This window comes from Argopecten irradians, chromosome 6 (genome assembly GCF_041381155.1).
Source record: "Argopecten irradians isolate NY chromosome 6, Ai_NY, whole genome shotgun sequence".
NCBI lineage: Eukaryota > Metazoa > Mollusca > Bivalvia > Pectinida > Pectinidae > Argopecten > Argopecten irradians.
Window position 1 is genome coordinate 32,682,936 of NC_091139.1, and position 21,505 is coordinate 32,704,440.

At 35.0% G+C, this 21,505-nt stretch overlaps 1 protein-coding gene across 1 annotated transcript; it reads left to right on the forward strand.

Annotated features, from left to right (window-relative positions):
• The first annotated feature begins 2,026 nt into the window (after positions 1-2,026).
• LOC138325663 (uncharacterized) lies at positions 2,027-21,491 on the forward strand. Its single transcript, XM_069271479.1, has 5 exons — positions 2,027-2,145; positions 17,067-17,979; positions 18,273-18,337; positions 18,612-18,681; positions 19,743-21,491. The coding sequence occupies exons 2-5, from the start codon at positions 17,073-17,075 to the stop codon at positions 19,868-19,870; spliced, it is 1,170 nt and encodes a 389-aa protein (XP_069127580.1). The 5' UTR covers positions 2,027-2,145; positions 17,067-17,072; the 3' UTR covers positions 19,871-21,491.
• Positions 21,492-21,505: the final 14 nt, after the last annotated feature.

Consider the following 21,505-nt stretch of genomic DNA (forward strand, 5'->3'; position numbering starts at 1 on the left):
CATGCTTACCATATGCGCTATATGCGCTGTTATTCGTTGATATCCGCAACTGGCTGGGTTTTGCGGCTTTATAGCGAACTGGGACAGTGTGTAAAACGAATGTATAGCGTACAGGTCACAGGGACCTGGCACGATTTTTTTTTAAACTAACAGTATACATATATATATTATAGTATCAAGGGTATGAACTCGGCCGTCTAGAAAAACTGACCTATTTTCTTAAAACCGGGATTATTTTGATAAATAATATATATATGTATACTATTGGTTAAAAATTTTCGTGCCAGGTCCCTGTGGTACAGGTCTATCATGCGATAATTTGCATGCGAATGCATATTGAGTTCAGCGTTTGTATTGCGTCTGTTTTGCGTTTGCGAATGTATAACAAACGTGTTGCGTAAACCAAAACTACTGTATAAATATGGCAAAAATCGATATATTTGTCTACTATTTCCTGTCCGTCAGGAAGTACAGATGTTATAATGGGTCATCGGTAATAATGCCAATGCAGCGTAACAATGCATCCAACAACATATTAATCTTCTTCTTCAAGTAATAGAATTGTTTCAACGACAGAAAAGAAAAAGTTGTCTGCTTTGATTTGAGTTTGAAACAGACTGGACCTTCTTTGTAGCTGGGGGAGGTAGGATGAAAGTTGCAGCTTGCTTGTCTTTGTTGTAGTCGTGTTGTTGTGAAAAGCGATACCGAAAGGCCCGAGCGCGCTTCTTTTACCTCCGTAATTCAGATGCCTTACGTGCGCAATACAACCGTTCTTTCCACTACGTCTGCGCAATGTATTATTAATAGATTCGTAATATTTCCGTAACAATCGCAATACTTCCGATCTGTTTCCTCAATATATGCGTTATATATTCGTAATTGTTTGTTACGTATCCGCATTGTTGGATAATCTTACCGATTGTACCACTCACTGGAGAGCGTCCGATATCGTATTCGCTTGTATTCGTGAAATATCCGCATATGTTCGTAATAAATTCGCAGAATGTTATTAATATATCCGTGATTTATACTTGAAAATTTGTTACGTTAAGCCAATTTTGTTGCGGATGACAACGAACAGCCAAAATTTATAAACTAAATTCATCCGTAATTAATCCGCTCTTCAGTGGGACCGGGCCTGCCCATATATATATATATGCTCGACTAAGAAAGTCTCATAGCATCTATCCAGAAAATGTTGGTTTTTTAATATTTAAAGTTCGTCTCAGGGTATTTTGACAAATCTATAGACATATCAGAGCTGCCTTTTAGAATATTCCGAAAATAACATTTTTTTTCCTTTTTCGTGAGAGAGACGTGTGTGTGCGTGTAATGGTCTTGCTGAGCTGAGGATTTCATGAGTGAGCAGTGCCGACTATTCGTTACAGAACATTGCAACTTAGCATTAGTAATATATACAAATCATGCGCGGGACATTGCACAGTGCACCTAATATACATCAAATGTAGCTGACACCGTCAAAAAACGACAAGCCGTTGGCATCCTAATAAACACCGAATCATTTAAAACTTTAGTAGAAGTAGCCCTGTAAGATATTATTGTGATGTCTTAGAATGAAAAAGTTGGCATGGCATTCAATGTCTAATGTCATGTCTCAAGTAAACTTTAATGATTTTGATTGAATGATCCGTAGATATAATGTGCAATACTCGGTGTCAAATACCATTTGGATACTAAACGTATTACACCATTTTTGGATTATTTCGATACAACGTCTATTCTTTTGCGAATTTTATTGCTCATGATCATTTCTTGGGAACAAAAACCCAGTTTGAAATTTCAGTGAGTTTCTGACTGATTCGAGTAAATTATTCGAGAAATTCAATTCTACAGGAAAATTCCAAGAATTAATGCTTATGATGAAAGGGAAACTGCTAAAAATTAAACGGTACTAGCTGCAATTGTAAGGGGATTGCTTATTGAAAGTATTCCTACGCTCGGCCATAGGCCAAGCATGTATTAAATAAAAATCGTGGGTTATCGAACCTGTTTCATAGTGCATTAGAGTTATTCCCCTTTCTATTGTAGTCTGGAAGTTGATGCGTGGCAACAGCGCGAATTTTCAGAGCAATCTTCAGTGTACAAATTTGATTTAATTGATCGACTGTTTCTATCAACAAAAGGGTAAGTGTTCATAATATTTCCTATTACTTTCTAAGCTTTCTCAGATATGTTTTCTGACATTGTTCTTCGTTCTGATATCGTGCTAACGTTGAGGTACACTGTTATTTTCTCTTAACTTTGAAATTGATAACTTTGTCTGAAACGTGTGAATCCCTAGAAATGTGGCCGATCGACGGATACTATTCGTACTATAATTATGTTTTTTTCAAAGCGTAAGGCCTCCTCAAAGAAAATTTTATTTGATAATGAAACTTAAGATATAAACACTCAACACAAATAGAAAAAAATATACATATATGCAGTTGTCTCACATTATTTTCTTATCTAATCAAGTGCAAATTGCTCTTTGTATAGCGTTATTAGTTTACAATCATTAAAATAATTGATAGTGTTCTTATGACATATATAACATATTGGAACAATAAAGGTTTAACGGAATTTAAATCATTGAATGTGACATAAGCCATTACGTGGTCTTATGGGGCTACTAAATTACCCCAGGTACTGTTGTGAAAACTCTTGTACAATTTTTACAGTAAAATGCTATCATATTCAGTATAACTCAGTTTAATGAAAGCAACTAGGCATACATCCCCTTTATATAGTAAAAGCACAAAAATCCATATATATTGATTTTTTTCTGACATTTATACGTTATTTCTTGCTGTGTAGCAATTGGGTACACATTATGTGACAAAAGCTAGAAGTTTCGACATATGCTATTAATCGATTGTTTTAACAGTAATGATAAGCACTACATAATTATGGTGGCTGATTACGGCCATCTCGTGTTGTTGTGTTGTCGCCTTGTCGTGTTGTCGCCTTGTCGAGTTGTCGCGGTCTCAAACTGCGACAACCCGAGATTAAACAGTTAAAATGTCGACTTGTCGCGTTTTCGAACCGCGACAAGTCGACAACACGACAAGACGACAAGTCGACAACACGACAAGTCGACATTTCAAACACGCTAATTAGCGCGTACAGAATATCGTGTTGTCGCGGTAAAATGTCGACTTGTCGTGTTGTCGAGTTGTCGACTTGTCGTGTTGTCGCCTTGTCGTGTTGTCGACTTGTCGTGTTGTCGAGTTGTCGACTTGTCGCCTTCCTGTACACATGCGCAAACAATGGATAACACTCGCCATATTGGATTGCTAATGAAAATAATTGTGTGCATGTGTTTGTACCTAGATGAAGAAATTTGATAGCAATTTCTTTACCGAGAGTTGTCAAAGTATTTTTCTCTGAACTATGAATTTCAATAATTTGTTTATTATAAGATAATCGTGTAATAATGGTCTAGTCACGCCGTCTGATTAGTACGCAGTAATCGTCATCTGTTAATTTTAAGGTCACTTGAACCGCTAAGGCCTAATAGTTCGAAGGCCCGTTAATCCGAAAATTAGAAAATATTGCAATTTTATGGTGGCATATTTCTGCTATCGATTTGCCGACTTACGACTTAATAATGTCGACATCGTTAAGGCATTAAGTCGAAATCATATCGGAATATGTCGACATAAACAGAAGAATATGTCGACTTACCACATGTACATGCCCACATAATGAATCCAAGATATTTATGTAGACAGTCGGTAACTCGGCGATTAATGTGTTTATGCTCGGGTGTGACACCGACTTGTCAGTTATTGATGTCGACATCTAAACTAAAAGATGTCGACATCTGGTCTTGAAAGTGGAAATCAAAGGCCACCCTTTCATAGAGCACTGTGTAGATCGACGTTGATTTTGTTAATTCAAGTTTTTATTCATTTGATTTCAAAAAAAAATGTGATCCTGCACATCCCGGCCATGAAACTGTAGCCTGCGTGTACGTAGTTGTTAGCCCGAGCTAAGGAAGTGTACAACGAATTATAAATATATATAACCGTGGGTTGAAAATTCGTTTCAAAGCTGTGTGTGTGTTTTGTTGATTGGCATTCGTACCAAGTCCATGTAGTACATACCGTACTATACTATATTAAAAGAATGAATGAAAATAAAAATAAAAAAAAAATAAAAAAAAAAGACTTTTTTATGTTGTATTTTCTCGTTAGCTTGGCCTACATAAATAAATGTAAATCTCTGCCTCGATACACTTATATAAAGGCACAACGAATTTTTGTTACGGTCTTAATGGTCAGATTCAAACTTTGGGCTAAAAATCCTCCAGGGACGCGGTTTTAAACTCCCAACTCGCGATACATCTGCATCTATTTTTCGTAGTAAAAACATGCGTTCTTTGTAGTCAAACGTAGTAAAAAAAAGTCACGTGCTTATACCTCATTCATGCCATTGGCCGGAATATACAATTGTATTATGGGTAACTAGTGATCACGTGATTTTGTGTTTACTTCCAAATATGGTGATAGTTTGCTTGCCATTTCTTCGGAGAAATTGATTTATTTGAAAATATTTAGACTCCAAAATGTTATTAATATTGCATGCATATCATTTTAACTTGCACATATGTATTATTTTACTATAAATAATGATCTGAAATGAGTTATAAAACTATCATTTTCACGTTTTGTAAATAAATGATATAATACGAATTGACCAATTCAATAGGTGTAACCGTCTAATCTAAAATCAGCGAAGATCGGCTACTCCCGGCTAAATTCGTAGAATTCTAAATCTATATTTATATATTTTATTACCTGCTTTAGGGCTCAGAACATATACATATAACACAGAGAAAATAAGGCCAAAGTATGTATAAATACCAGGTCAGAGAAATCACTCTATTTGGAAGTAAACACACACTCATGTGATCACTAGTTACCCACTAATACAATTCCATATTTATTTCGGCCAATGGCATGAATGAGGTATAATCACGTGACTTGTTTTACTACGTTTTACTACAAAGAACGCGTGTTTTGTACAATTATGGGGAAAATCCTCCGCGGATCGTGGTTTCATTTCCACCATTTGAAATTGTTAGCAATACTATCATATCATAGTTTATTTTCCATATTATTTCCAAACAAATAGTTATAAGCTTCCGCATAGCCCACTTAGCTTTTTGGGAATCTAATACATATGTACACATATACTAAGAAACACGGGCTTATGTGCTTACATGGCAGGTCTCAAGGCCCTCTACCAATATTGTGAATTTCATGGCCCTGGGGTCTCGGAATTTTCCCCAGGGGATAGGGTCTTTACCATACAATGTAGTTTATATAGGAGACATATTTATTTGTTTGTTTAAAAGCAAAACATTATTCATAACTGTGCATATCGGAATTCAGGTGACAGTTAGACATTCTCAACTCTCATCCATTTGTAAAAAATTCAAATTTTAACAAACTTCTTCTCCACAACACGGTTTTTCTCATTTTACAGCAAGTACAAAAACAACAACAAATTACAATCATGAATATTTTGTATTGATATTTTTTTTTTTTTTTTTGCAAATTTTCAGCAAAACAAACATGTTTCAAATTAAATTAATACACATATTTGATTAATATATTTGATCTGCATTCATTATTGAATTTAAAAAAAAAATTAAAAAAACTTTATAACATAGCAAAGGTACATGGTTTGTCATTTTAATCAAGGGAGATAAATCCGATTTTCAGGGTCCGTAAATCAACAAAAGAAAATTAGGGTACATATATTATAAAAAGTTATCAACTTTCCCCTAATTACACACCCAAAAAGTCCCGAGTTCAAAAGAAATTAATGATTAAAAATTCGATATCCAGAGTGTTTGAATAATTCACTTTCCATGCATTATTCAACCAAAATTTAGACTGGTACATTTCCTGGTCAACATCAATTATAATTTCAACACAAATTTATTAGATGATGTTTCAAGTAATTGTCGAGTATATATACATGAACTTTGACATCTGCCATGGCACAACATGTAATCTTCAATTTATCAATGTTTCACAATCAAAGTCTACTCTAAGCCTTCTGTTTCAAATGGTGGAAATGAAACCACGATCCGCGGGGGATTTTCCCAATAATGGCACAAAACACGCGTTCTTTGTAGTCAAACGTAGTAAAACAAGTCACGTGATTATACCTCATTCATGCCATTGGCCGAAATAAATATGGAATTGTATTAGTGGGTAACTAGTGGTCACATGAGTGTGTGTTTACTTCCAAATAGAGTGATTTCTCTGACCTGGTATTTATACATAATTAGGCCTTTTGAAGAACATCTTATTTTCTCTGTGTTATATGTACATGTATATGTTCTGAAACCTAAAGCAGGTAATAATATATATAAATATAAATTTAGAATTCTACGAATTTAGCCGGGAGTAGCCGATCTTCGCTGATCCTAGATTAGACGGTTAGACCTATTGAATTGGTCAATTCGCATTATATCATTTATTTACAAAACGTGAAAATGACAGTTTTATAACTCATTTCAGATCATTATTTATAGTAAAATAATACATATGTGCAAGTCAAAATGATATGCATGCAATATTAATAACATTTTGGAGTCTAAATATTTTCAAATAAATCAATTTCTCCGAAGAAATGGCAAGCAAACTATCACCATATTTGGAAGTAAACACACAATCACGTGATCACTAGTTACCCATAATACAATTGTATATTCCGGCCAATGGCATGAATGAGGTATAAGCACGTGACATTTTTTACTACGTTTTTACTACAAAAAATAGATGCAGATATATCCCGAGTTTGGAGCTAAAACCGCGTCCCGCGGGAGAATTTTTAGCCCAAAAGTTGAATCTGGCCATTAAGACCGTAACAAAAATTCGTTGTGCCTTTATATAAGTGTATCGAGGGATGTAAATATTTATGTATATATATGGACAGGGCAAGCTAACAAGTAAAGCTGGTTTCCAAATGGGTATTGCGTATCTGTACTGTATGGTGGCTGATTACGGCCATCTCGTGTTGTTGTGTTGTCGCCTTGTCGTGTTGTCGCCTTGTCGAGTTGTCGCGGTCTCAAACTGCGACAACCCGAGATTTAACAGTTAAAATGTCGACTTGTCGCGTTTTCGAACCGCGACAAGTCGACAACACGACAAGTCGACATTTCAAACACGCTAATTAGCGCGTACAGAATATCGTGTTGTCGCGGTAAAATGTCGACTTGTCGTGTTGTCGAGTTGTCGTGTTGTCGACTTGTCGTGTTGTCGAGTTGTCGACTTGTCGCCTTCCTGTTACTCATGCGCAAATCATTTGAAATAGCCACTATCTTTGAATATAGAAAACTGAAGTCAGTGCTTGTACCATAGACCATATTGGTGGCATATTTCTGCCATCGAGTTACCGACTTACGACTTAATGATGTCGACATAATTAAGGCATTAAGTCGACATCATATCGGAAGATGTCGACATAAACAGAAGAATATGTCGACTTCCACATGAACCTGCCCACATAATGATTCCAAGATAATTATGTAGAAAGTCGGTAACTCGGCGATTAATCGTGTTTATGCTCGGGTGTGACACCGACTTGTCAGTTATTGATGTCGACATCTAAAGTAAAAGATGTCGACATCTGGTCATGAAAGTGGAATTCAAAGGCCATTCATAGGGCACTGTGTATATGCAGCAAGGCGCCATACAGCAGAGTTCGACGTTGATTTTGTTAATTCTATGGTGGCATATTTCTGCCATCGTGTTATTTTAGGTCGAGTTATGTAACGTAACTTTGCCGAGATAATTAAGTCGACCAGTCGAGTTATATCATGAGTTGTTGAGATATTTATGTCGGCAAGTCGATTTACATTGCGGAAAGTCGACTTACATCCTGGAAAATTGACTTACCGTATTACGACGAGATCCACGATAGTTAGTCGCGATAGTGTAACTCGACTTTCCAAAATGAATATGTGGACTTGTCGTGTTAAAACTCATCTTACCGACATAAATATCTCAACAAGTCATGTTATAACTCGACTTGTCGACATAACTATCTAGTCAAAGTTGAGTTACCCTAAGTCGACCTAAATTAACTCGTTGGCAGAAATATGCCACCATATAATTCAGAAAAGTTTTTATATATTTGATTACAAAATTAAAAATTGTGATCCTGCATATCCCGGCCATGCAGCTGTAGCCTGCGTGTACGTACACATCGTAGCTGTTAGTCCGAGCTGGGGAAGTTAGAGTGCAAAAGGACTCTGCTTTGTACAACGAATTTCCATCCTCTTGGCCATAATCATTTATCAATATATATAACCGTGGGTTGAAAATTCGTTTAAAAGCTGTGTGTGTGCTTTGTGGATTAGCATTCGTACTAAGTCCATTTGGTACATACCGTACTATACTATATTACAATTATTTTTTCAAGATTTCATTTTTTTGAATCACGAAAAATACCAGTTGCGTAATTTAAAAGCCAAAAAGGTCACAGTACTATGGTGGCTGATTACGGCCATCTCGTGTTGTTGTGTTGTCGCCTTGTCGTGTTGTCGCCTTGTCGAGTTGTCGCGGTCTCAAACTGCGACAACCCGAGATTTAACAGTTAAAATGTCGACTTGTCGCGTTTTAGAGCCGCGACAAGTCGACAACACGACAACACGACAAGTCGACAACACGACAAGTCGACATTTCAAACACGCTAATTAGCGCGTACAGAATCTCGTGTTGTCGCGGTAAAATGTCGACTTGTCGTGTTGTCGAGTTGTCGACTTGTCGTGTTGTCGAGTTGTCGACTTGTCGCCTTCCTGTTACACATGCGCAAACAATGGATAACACTCGCCATATTGGATTGCTAATGAAAATAATTGTGTGCATGTGTTTGTAGCTATATGAAGATATTTGATAGCAATTTCTTTACCGAGAGTTGTCAAAGTATTTTTCTCTGAACTATGAATTTCAATAATTTGTTTATTATATGATAATCGTGTAATAATGGTCTGGTCACGCCGTCTGATTAGTACGCAGTAATCGTCATCTGTTAATTTTAAGGTCACTTGAACCGCTAAGGCCTAATAGTTCGAAGGCCCGTTAATCTGAAAATTAGAAAATATTGCAATTTTATGGTGGCATATGTCTGCCATCGATTTGCCGACTTACGACTTAATAATGTCGACATCGTTAAGGCATTAAGTCGACATCATATCGATAGATGTCGACATAAACAGAAGAATATGTCGACTTACCACATGTACATGCCCACATAATGATTCCAAGATATTTATGTAGACAGTCGGTAACTCGGCGATTAATGTGTTTATGCTCGGGTGTGACACCGACTTGTCAGTTATTGATGTCGACATCTAAACTAAAAGATGTCGACATCTGGTCTTGAAAGTGGAAATCAAAGGCCACCCTTTCATAAAGCACTGTGTATATGCAGCAAAAGCCATAAAGCAGAGATCGACGTTGATTGTTAATTAAAGTTTTTATTTATTTGATTTCAAAACAAAAAAACAAAAATTGTGATCCTGCACATCCCGGCCATGAAACTGTAGCCTGCGTGTACGTAGCTGTTAGCCCGAGCTAAGGAAGAGTACAACGAATTATTAATATATATAACCGTGTGTTGAAAATTCGTTTCAAAGCTGTGTGTGTGTTTTGTTGATTGCCATTCGTACCAAGTCCATGTAGTACTTACCGTACTATACTATATTAAAAGAATGAATGAAAAAAAATAAACAAAGATTTTTTTATGTTGTATTTTCTTGTGAATCCCGAAAAATACCAGTTACGTAATTTAAAAGCCATAAAGGTCACAGTACAGGTACACAATACACATTGGGAAACCAGCTTTACTTGTTAGCTTGGCCTGTCCATATATATATAATATACATAAATATTTACATCCGTCGATACACTTATATAAAGGCACAACGAATTTTTGTTACGGTCTCAATGGTCAGATACAACCTTTGGGCTAAAAATCCTCCAGGGACGCGGTTTTAAACTCCCAACTCGCGATACATCTGCATCTATTTTTCGTAGTAAAAACATGCATTCTTTGTAGTCAAACGTAGTAAAAAAAAAAAAAGTCACGTGCTTGTACCACATTCATGCCATTGGCCGGAATATACAATTGTATTATGGGTAACTAGTGATCACGTGATTTTGTGTTTACTTCCAAATATGGTGATAGTTTGCTTGCCATTTCTTCGGGGGAAATTGATTTATTTGAAAATATTTAGACTCCAAAATGCTATTAATATTGCATGCATATCATTTTGACTTGCACATATGCACTGTTTTACTATAAATAATGAACTGAAATGAGTTGTAAAACTGCCATTTTCCCGTTTTGTAAATAAATGATACAATACGAATTGACCAATTCAATAGGTCTAACCGTCTAATCTAAAATCAGCGAAGATCGGCTACTCCCGGCTAAATTCGTAGAATTCTAAATTTATATTTATATATATTATTACCTGCTTTAGGGTGCAGAACATATACATATAACACAGAGAAAATAAGATCTTCTTCAAAAGGCCTAATTATGTATAAATACCAGGTCAGAGAAATCACTCTATTTGGAAGTAAACACACACTCATGTGATCACTAGTTACCCACTAATACAATTCCATATTTATTTCAGCCAATGGCATGAATGAGATATAATCACGTGACTCGTTTTACTACGTTTTACTACAAAGAACGCGTGTTTTGTACCATTATGGGGGAAATCCTCCGCGGATCGTGGTTTCATTTCCACCATTTGAAATTGTTAGCAACACTATCATATCATAGTTTATTTTCCATATTATTTCCAAACAAATAGTATAAGCTTCCGCATAGCCCACTTAACTTTTTGGGAATCTAATACATACATGTATGTACACATATACTAAGAAACACGGGTTTATGTGCTTACATGGCAGCTTCCCGCCTGGTAAATTGGGACCTAGGACCTAACTCAATATGCTTCGGTAGGTTCCGTACGAAAATGTATCATTTTGTTTGTCAGAATAACTCTTCTTAGATTGAAAGGTCTCAAGGCCCTCTACCAATATTGTGAATTTCATGGCCCTGGGGTCTCGGAATTTTCCCCAGGGGATAGGGTCTGTACCATAGTTTATATAGGGAAACACATTTATGAGCATTATTTGCTCAATTTTCATAGGAAATAGATGCAATTGAATCAAATACTCTTCATATATTAAAAGGTTAAATGGATATCATCACTGGCTGATTTCATGGGCCTGATAGGCCAATATATGGTGCTTATATACAGTGTATGTATTTGTTTCATTCTTTATCCGAACTCGGGTGACCAATCAGAAAAAAAACATGCATGGCTGACAGGTGGCTATGTGTTTTGTTATTCCTGCTATATAGACTTCATTTTTAGTTTTCCCATGTTATAAAACATTTCCTAGAGGAAAGAAAAAGGTAAAGAATAACAGAAATAGAGAAAAGATCCATCTTTTATTGGCATGATTTACATCAGTCAGTAGTGGGTACCAAGTTCATTAAACTTTTTAAATGTGCAACTGCAGGGGCGTAGGAAGAAAAGGGTCCTCCTGCACATTTTTCGTACTTCATTTTAGAAAATTTTGCCGCTTTGCGGCGCATTTCCTAAAAGTTCAAGCACATAATGTTCAAACCTTTAATAATAAAAATTAAATACACATGAACTAGACTAAAAATGTCCATCAAGGGATTCTACTATTTCAAAAATGTCTCTTAAAATATTATATTGTTTATATGTCTAAGCAAGACAATTAAATCAATTCATTATTTTTTTAGTTAAACAACAATGTGCTGATGGTGTGAAGTCGTAGTAGGGTTGCATAATGATATGACGACATTCACAATTATAATTTCTAAATGCAGGTCAATGTAAATCGAAAAATTACCACGTTAAGAACGCATTAAAATCCTCAAAATACACCGTAAAACTCATCTTGGCCATTCCAAATCGTAATATTTTTCGCGGGGGAGACCCCCGGACCCCCAGAACACCAAAGTCTCGCGCATTCGGCGCTCGCAAAATCATCAAAATCGTAATTTTTTCCGGGGGAGATCCCCAGACCCCCAAAACACCAAAATCTCGCGCATTCGGCGTTCGCAAAATCATCAAAATCATCAAAATACATCGTAAAAATTATCTCAGCCATTCTAAATCGTAATATTTTTTTTCCAAACACCAAAATCTCGACCCTTCGACGCTCGCACGCTATTTTGCATATTCATTAATTTCCTCTTAGCGTCGCCATTGATATGGATGTGTACAAGGATTATATGTAATGATTTATGAGAAAAAGTATATAAAGTATATATGGTTGTGTGTTGAATTAATCTCCCCCTGTGTGACCTATTGCAATTGTCTTTTGGCCGGCAACATCCAGTGTCTGTTGTAAACAAAATTTACAATCTTCTTAATAACCAAGAACCTCATACATGGACATGTTATTGGGCCATAGCATGCTGGGATGAAGGAATACAAAGTTTGTTCAAATCAATGATCTTGACCTATGTGCCAAGTCACAGGGCTGAGACATATTTATTTGTTTGTTTAAAAGCAAAACATTATTTATAACTGTGCATATCGGAATTCAGGTGACTGTTAGACATATATATCCTTATTGCCTTCTGCTCATTCTCAACTCTCATCCATTTGTAAACAATTCAACTTTTAACAAACTTCTTCTCCACAACACGGTTTTTCTCATTTTACAGCAAGTACAAAAACAACAACAATCAAATTACAATCATGAATATTTTGTATTGATATTATTTTTTTTGCAAATTTTCAGCAAAACAAACATGTTTCAAATAAAATTAATACACATATTTGATTAATATATTTGATCTGCATTCATTATTGAATTTAAAAAAAAAATGAAAAAAATTCAAGTTTTAATCAAGGGAGATAAATCCGTTTTGAAGGATTTTCCACAAAGTGGAAAAGTTAAGATTAATCAGAGATTTACTATTTAAATTTCTGGATTAATTCACTTCCCATGCATTATTCAACCAAAATTTAGCCTGGTACATTAACACAAATTTATTAGATGAAGTAATTGTCGAGTATATATACATGAACTTTGACATCTGCCATGGCACAACATGTAATCTTCAATTTATCAATGTTTCACAATCAAAGTCTACTCTAAGCCTTCTGTTTCAAATGGTGGAAATAAAACCACGATCCGCGGAGGATTTCCCCCATAATGGTACAAAACACGCGTTCTTTGTAGTAAAACGTAGTAAAACAAGTCACGTGATTATACCTCATTCGGACTAACAGTTACAATGTGTACATACACGCAGGCTACAGCTGCATGGCCGGGATGTGCAGGATCACATTTTTTAAGTTTGAAATCAAATAAATAAAAACTTTTCTGAATTAACAAAATCAACGTCGAACTCTGCTGTATGGTGCCTTGCTGCATATACACAGTGCCCTATGAAAGGGTGGCCTTTGAATTCTACTTTCAAGACCAGATGTCGACATCTTTTAGTTTAGATGTCGACATCAATAACTGACAAGTCGGTGTCAGTCGACATATTCTTCTGTTTATGTCGACATCTTCCGATATGATGTCGACTTAATGCCTTAATTATGTCGACATCATTAAGTCGTAAGTCGGCAACTCGATGGCAGAAATATGCCACCATACTATGGTACAAGCACTGACTTCAGTTTTCTATATTCAAAGATAGTGGCTATTTCATATGATTTGCGCATGTGTAACAGGAAGGCGACAAGTCGACAACTCGACAACACGACAAGTCGACAACACGACAAGTCGACATTTTACCGCGACTACACGAGATTCTGTACGCGCTAATTAGCGTGTTTGAAATGTCGACTTGTCGTGTTGTCGACTTGTCGTCTTGTCGTGTTGTCGACTTGTCGCGGTTCGAAAACGCGACAAGTCGACATTTTAACTGTTAAATCTCGGGTTGTCGCAGTTTGAGACCGCGACAACTCGACAAGGCGACAACACGACAAGGCGACAACACAACAACACGAGATGGCCGTAATCAGCCACCATAGTAATCACTAACATCCCTAATAAACAGCATCACTCCCACCACCGGAAAATAAAACTAACCAATTACCATGCAATGACAAGTATACGACCACGCAACATTTTCATAGTTCTAACTTCGAAGTGCTTGATGATTTTGATCAGTTACTGGTATCGCTTACATGTCTTTGTCTACAATTACCAGAAATGCACTTTCTTATAACGTGAAGCTAGAATTTTTATGTTATGGAGATATAACACAAAAATCTGAGTGTACTCTAAATAAACCGCGAAGCGGTTTATGATGAGAGTACACTCAGATTTTTGTGTTATATCTCCATAACATAAAAAATATATTCAAATTAATCCTTATAATTCAATTTACTAAAGATAATCTCTTCAATATTCAAAATTCATTTTGGGACTCTTTTGTCTATGAAATCATTACGCCGTCATCTCAGCCAATCAGAAGCAACGTTACAAACGGCCACGACATTTTTTCCTTTATGGGCTGATAAAGTAAATTTTCAAGCCAATGAAATTACTCGTAACAAGCAAAATTACCAGAAATGCACTTTCTTATAACGTGAAGCTATCCAAGTTGGAACACTTTTTTTTGAAGATAATTGTAAAAAAATTCTAGCGTGTGGTTGAACCCGGATTTTTCTCTTGACATTCCACAAATAGATCTATGACTTCAGTTTTAACTTCATGGTGTGTTTACTTGTCAACAGTGATAACCCTAAATTGGGATGTATTAGTGTCGAGAAATTTTAGCGTTTTTGTATCAAAATAGGGTGGTTAAATTTCGGTGCGTTTCATTTGGCGTTTTCCTATGCCGTGTTAAATTTAGCGTATAATTTAATTCGATTGACAGAGAAAAAATTCTAAAGATTTACCTTGTTTATACTTTATAACACATGAATCCGCAACAATAAAAAAAAACTGGCTTGATCAGTATTTAAGCCTTACCGATACAAAGACAACCCTCGAAAATCTTTTGATATGTTGTCACAAGAGAAAGACCCAAACAGGTTACTTGTTTTCCGGTTTACATAACCTACTTCAACGTATTTTTTTAGCCCGCTTAACCCGCCTATATTATAAGGATTTATTACTTTATTATTATTTTTTTGCCTTATTTATATTAGGCAAAGAAATTTAAAAGTCAGATAATATAGGCAGGTATAGCGGACTACGTATGTTTATGTAACATACTGAAGTAAATGTATTGATCGTTCTATACAAACAAATAAATATGTAACCAAATTTTTGCGCTTTCATGCCAAACGCCAAATAAACCAAATTATGAACACATCCAAAATATCTCAATGTACGCTATTTATAAATAAAGAGGTTTGAAGCATGCCCGGTGCAGCCTTGTGTTTCAGAAAGGTTGAGAAACTAAAATTAAAACCTCCCTAATATAGTTTGATTGATGAATACCCAAACATAAAATATGTGTAAATTAAAAAGTTAAAACATTTTTTAATTTATTCAAGTCATACATCTGTCAAAAATATTCAATTCAGCAAATGTTTTTCTTGTTTGAATATAGGCCTATATGGTGGTTTTAGGGTTGTCGCACGACGTCTTCCGGGGTTTTCACAATTTCATTATTTGAAATTTTTTTAATTGAAGATAATAAGCAACTGGAAAGAAAATGACTTATGAAAATTGGCAAAGTTATTATTCAGCACCTTAATTTTTGTTCAGAACAGTTTTTGTGACCGAGTCAATATGCTATTTATTGAACGTCATGTGATCATGTATTAGCCAATGAAAATAGGGGAAGATCATAGCATATCTAATATATGTAAATATCACCATATATGTATATGTCAATAAGCCAAGTGGACTGATGAGATAGTAAAGATGAGAATACTAGGTTTGTCTCACCGACTAGGCTTTTATCAGTGTTCTGTCGACGTTAGGCGTTAACCCCATGCTAGCATCTATCTACCGCGGTATAATACTCCAAGTTCGTTCAAAGTATTTGCTTGCAGGGGAACCCTGTTGTCAAATAATCCTGTTCGGCTAAAATGCCTGAAATTTGTACAGTATACTTATCTGTCAGCAGTGACAACAGCCATGCGTCCACTCCTATTATATACACCCTGAACATCATTTATTCAGAACTTAACTTACATGTGTAGGTAGCAGTGTACAGTAAGACTGAGATTTTTATTAAGCAGAAAGCCCCTGTTTTATTATATGCATAAAAAAATAAAAAATGTATATGTCCTACAATTGGTGAATTCAATCTAGAGAATTATATGCAGGCTTCACATTTGCACAAAGAAATTCCCCAAAATGGGTTCGAGATTAAAGGTAGGTTTCGCCCAACCAAATAAATATTTTTGTGTGAAATGCGATAAGCAGAAGAAAAGATCTCAATTTAATTTCTTTATGTGTTTGAGATTGAACAAATGTGTCTTGAATACAAAATTGAAGGAAATCCTTGATTTATTACGGTGTCCGTCAGACAAAATAATATGCAAATGAAGCTGCGATGGATTGCGTTGTCGAAGTTTGGCGCATGCGCATTGTCACGCACTAAAATTAAACAAAATGGCTGAACGAATGTACATGTGTGTGAGATGAAAAAAAGATATCTGAATCGGCAACAAAGTGGAGGAAATTATATAGCTAAATAATCCAGCTGAGCGATACATGCCCTCTGTGCCTCTTGTTGAAAGAAATGGTGTCATTGTAGCATGGTACCTCTTTTCAATGATATACTTTAAAACAGAAAGGATATTTAGAACACACCATAAACTCATAATAATGTCATTTACAATACAATGGGTAAAATGTTTTCTCATATAGAGGAGGATTAAGACAGCTGAACAATATAGGGCAAAGATGGATTTATTCATAGGATTGTGATATTTGTTTTCCAAATCCCTGATTTTTTGTAGAGAGACGTTCACTTGTCAAAGAAAAGAAAATGAATTCTCTATTTAAGAAATGATATATCCATATATGTATCGGTGACTAATTATATTTTTACAGTTTACTATGGATTGTGGTGTCGATGATGACACTGCTCTGGGTTCAGAAGACCAAGTGTCTGGTTTCCTGAATCGTCTAGTGGACCAATCGATAAGCGACCTAATTGAAGAAGATGCCACTTTAGGCGAGTTTGAAGACGAACAAACTCCTCTGCCTGATTTTGACAATAAGGATAAAAAGACAAAAAAGAAAGAATTTTCATCGTCAAAGTCCCTGCCTTGCTTAAAAAAACAAATGGATGATATACAAAAACCTCAGATGTCAAGAGCAAGCTCCCAACCCATTGTAAACAAGAAGCTCCCAGATGTGGATTTCGAGGATTTGGATTTAAGACGTTTCCTATTGACTAAGCGGTACAGGAAGGCAATGGTTGACCAATACATTAACCACGTCCCTGTGGTTAGGGAGGAACCCGATGGACTAAGAAGAGTACCAATAACGGACCTCGGATATGATCCTACAGAAAGCGATACAGCTACAGACACAGCAGCATATGCCACTGGCAGTGAGAGCATTTCAAACCAAACACCTGGTCAATCTGGTGCTGCGAGCAATAGAGAAAATGCAGATTCATCATCAAGTAAAGACACAGTTAATAATCATGTAAACGACTTTGTTGATGCGTCCCTCATGGCAATGGCTGACGATACAGCAGCGATGATTTTGATGCAAGAGAACGAATACGAAATGTACAAAGACGCCAGGCTGTCATCTACAACATTCTCTTATTTCAACAAAAACCTGAAAGACATGGAGAACGAACTATGCAAAAATGAAAGAAATGAATATCAGAGAATTGAAACAGTAGACATTGTAAAGGAGGCGGAGAAAGAGTTCCTCAAAGATGAAGATAGTCTTCCTATTCAAAATGCACCAACTGCCAATTTCGAGAAAGATAACAACGAGAGTTTGGGTAAGCAAGGTAACCCATGATGGTTCATTGTGATTGAAATAAAGATTTGTTGTGTTTTACTGGGGATTACTCAATCAAGAATAACGCTCATTTTCCTTCCAGAAATTAATTTTGATATAGTTGTAGCAGGGTAAGGCTCTTATGCTCAATTCAAAATGAAGGTTTCAACAGTAATCATCATATTAAGTTTGAATTTAACTAAATGGTTGAATAATTTCAATTTTTAACGGATGTCTGAGTTAACAGAAAAAGAAAAAAAAACTCAGAAAAGTTCTGTCTTCTACCATTTACAGATCTGGATGAAACTGCTGTCACTGCGAGATCATCATCTCGGAGTCTCTTCGGATTTTTATTTAATGTAAGTACAGTATTTCAAGTCAATTTATTAAGAAGTTTAGTTTATATTTAATTGAGTTAACATGGTAACCCTTTTAACTCAAGACATCCTATTCAAGGAAGTTTTTTGTGCCCAACCTAGTTTTTCACTAAAAATACGTTTACATAAGTCTGAAGCAGTTTTTCAACTACATTTACTTTCAGTTTACTCATGAGAAATCAACAGTTACTTAAAAAACCGGTGGGGATACCTTCAATTTAACATTCATGTCGTATTTTATATTTTTGCAATTCAGATAAGAAGATCTAGAGGTTCTCTGAAATTGAGGTTCCCTTTCCCCGGGCTGTTATGTTGTACAACTCAAGGTAATAATAATGTTATTCATTAAACTGTGAAATATATGATCTTACATTAGTGATAATTTCATATGAGATTTTATGAAACGAGTCTAGGCGAGCAAAAATTAAAACTTCGAGACGAATTTCATAAAATCTAATATTTTAAGGAACTTTTTATAACATAAATACAAAAACCTACATAACAAAGAATTTCACATCAAAATGTATTCCAAAAATCCAGCGGAGGCCGCCATTTTGTCGCACCGTCCTCGTAATTCTGACGTCACGTCATTTTTCTTGACGTCATTACACTTGTGGCATATACAAAAATATAACACGGTTGGAAATCACTGGATATTAGGCCGATTATGTGATAAATGTAAATGTTATACATTTGTAATTGTGTTGTATACAGCAATAAATGTATATCCATATGTACATAGAAAATGAATTCTCAGACCGTATTACAGTAATAAATCTATTACTTAAAATGTATGTACATAAATTATATACGGCCAGTCCGTAATACACCGAATTCTCCAGAAAAGTAGATCTAAAGATTCTGGTATCAAGTAAATCAAATTTGAAGTACATTCAAACATATATTTAAAGATGCTCCACCGCCGACAGAGCATAAATGATATTCATCATTGAACAATAATTGGTGTTTAATCGTGTATATATATATGACTAATTAACACAAATATTATTATAAAATATTTTTCGCCGTTGGTGCATGCGCAATCAGGACTTCATTCCATATAGAATATAGTGTCAAGGATTTTTTTCAGGATGCAATTAATTATTTTTTTTTATATTTTTAACTTGAATTAAAATTAAAAGCTCTAAACTTTCAACGGTGGTAATGGTGTAAAGTAAGTAACTTTTGTAACTGAAGAAGAATACTAAATCGTCTGCTCCTGTTTTTGATAACGAACAAATACCATTTGTCAGCGTTGGAGCATCTTTAACTCGAGGACGTGTTCTTTACTTGTGGAATGTATAATTTTGATTAATATAATTTTGGTAATAATGCTTCTCTGTACTCCAAGAACTAGTTCGCTTCAAAAATTTGTTTTTGATTTCAGTTGAGAGCGATGACAATGTCCTTGACAACAAGAACACCTGCCGTACCCAGAAACCCGGTTTTCTAAGGAGAGTAGTCTCATATATGAGGAAGCGAGGGGCCCAGGTAGTTCCTGTTAATGATACGTGAAAGGTTCCCCACAGCACAGTCTATTACACATGTCATCAAATCAATGACCATCATTTATTCAAACTTCGACTATTATAGCTTGTTAAGTTTCTAAGATTAATATAATAAGCGAAAAGAAGTTTATTGTAACTGTGATATTTTGGTGATCTTGGATCATTACTTAATATTTGTATTAGTCACTTAGATTGTAAATAAGTTTTATTATATTAAGATAAAAATGAAATTTAAAAACATATTTTTGGTTATTCTAAAATGAAGATGTACATGTAATTTCTAAATCAAATATCTGATGGAAGATTATTGATGACACGATGGGGAAAAATGTGATACAATGTTTGTAATGGTTGATTGTCGTAGAAAGAAAAAGGAGGTCAATATAGTTTTAGTTAATTTAATCATTAGAAGATTGCCAAAAGATAAAGAGGGCAGTACAATTCCAGTGATATTAATATTATAAGAAGATGAAATAGTACTTTTTCTTGAGATATTGTTGGAGTATAAGTAGAGACATTAGAAAGAGACTTCTAATGTTAGCATTGGGATTGCAGCTTTGCTCAAAGTACAAATGGAGATAGTTTCAAAAGCTCATAATATTATGAGAGTGTGATATTTATGTTTTTTATTGGCTATTTATTTGTAAGAAATATATGAACATATATATTTTGTATAGCGTTTACGGCTTTGACTCGAGGTCAATACTAGGATAACAGTTTTGCCTGTATTAAACACTTTGATACTAAGTTATTTTATATTGTACATTTTTATAACTTGGCGTTTTCAGCCAATTTGATCATTGTTTTTACTCAGTCTTTATCACCATAGTGCCAAAATATTTAACTGGAATACAAGCATAGGTTGAATAACTATCGAATTATTTCCACAACAACTTGTTAAAAACCTGCAGGTACAAGTATTAATTTGTGGGTAATAATTGAACATATGAAGTTTTGATTTTTTACATCCGTCTACCAATTAGTTGTAGTTACCATTAGCAATGTTGATTTGTACTGTATTTTTAACTACAAACAAACGTATCAGGATGTACTAGACACTTAGTACCAATGTTGTACAATTATTTACTTATGTTTAACATTTTGATACCGTTCAAATATTGATGAATATGTATGATGCCAATGATGAAAATGTTACCTGAAATAAAAATCGGGTGAATTTTGGCATCAGTGGGTTTTTTTTGTTTTTTTTTGTGTGTGTGTTTTTTTTTTTTTTTTTACAAAAAAATAAGTAGTACTCTGAAGACAAAAATGGATATAGTATTGATTAATGTTAAGTTCGTCCTCGGGCATGTGAACTTTAATTCCATCAACAAAACAACATTCCCAAGAACAAAGTTTCCTTTGCGGGCCAAGATTAACTTACTTATACTCTGCAGTAGCGTTACATCTACCACGTCATTCGAGATACACCAATATAAGTTTAGAGTCATAACTAAATACCGGGTAATAGGGTTTTCTTTATAAAATATCTGGAGAAATGGTCTCAGTTTTATTTTTTTTTTCTGGAAGTACATTCGGAATTTGAAATTCGCCATAGAAAATTATTATATATGTTGAGAGAAATTTCACAAGTTAATTAACGAATTTTCTTTCAGTATTGATAAAACGAGTGTCTTGTCAA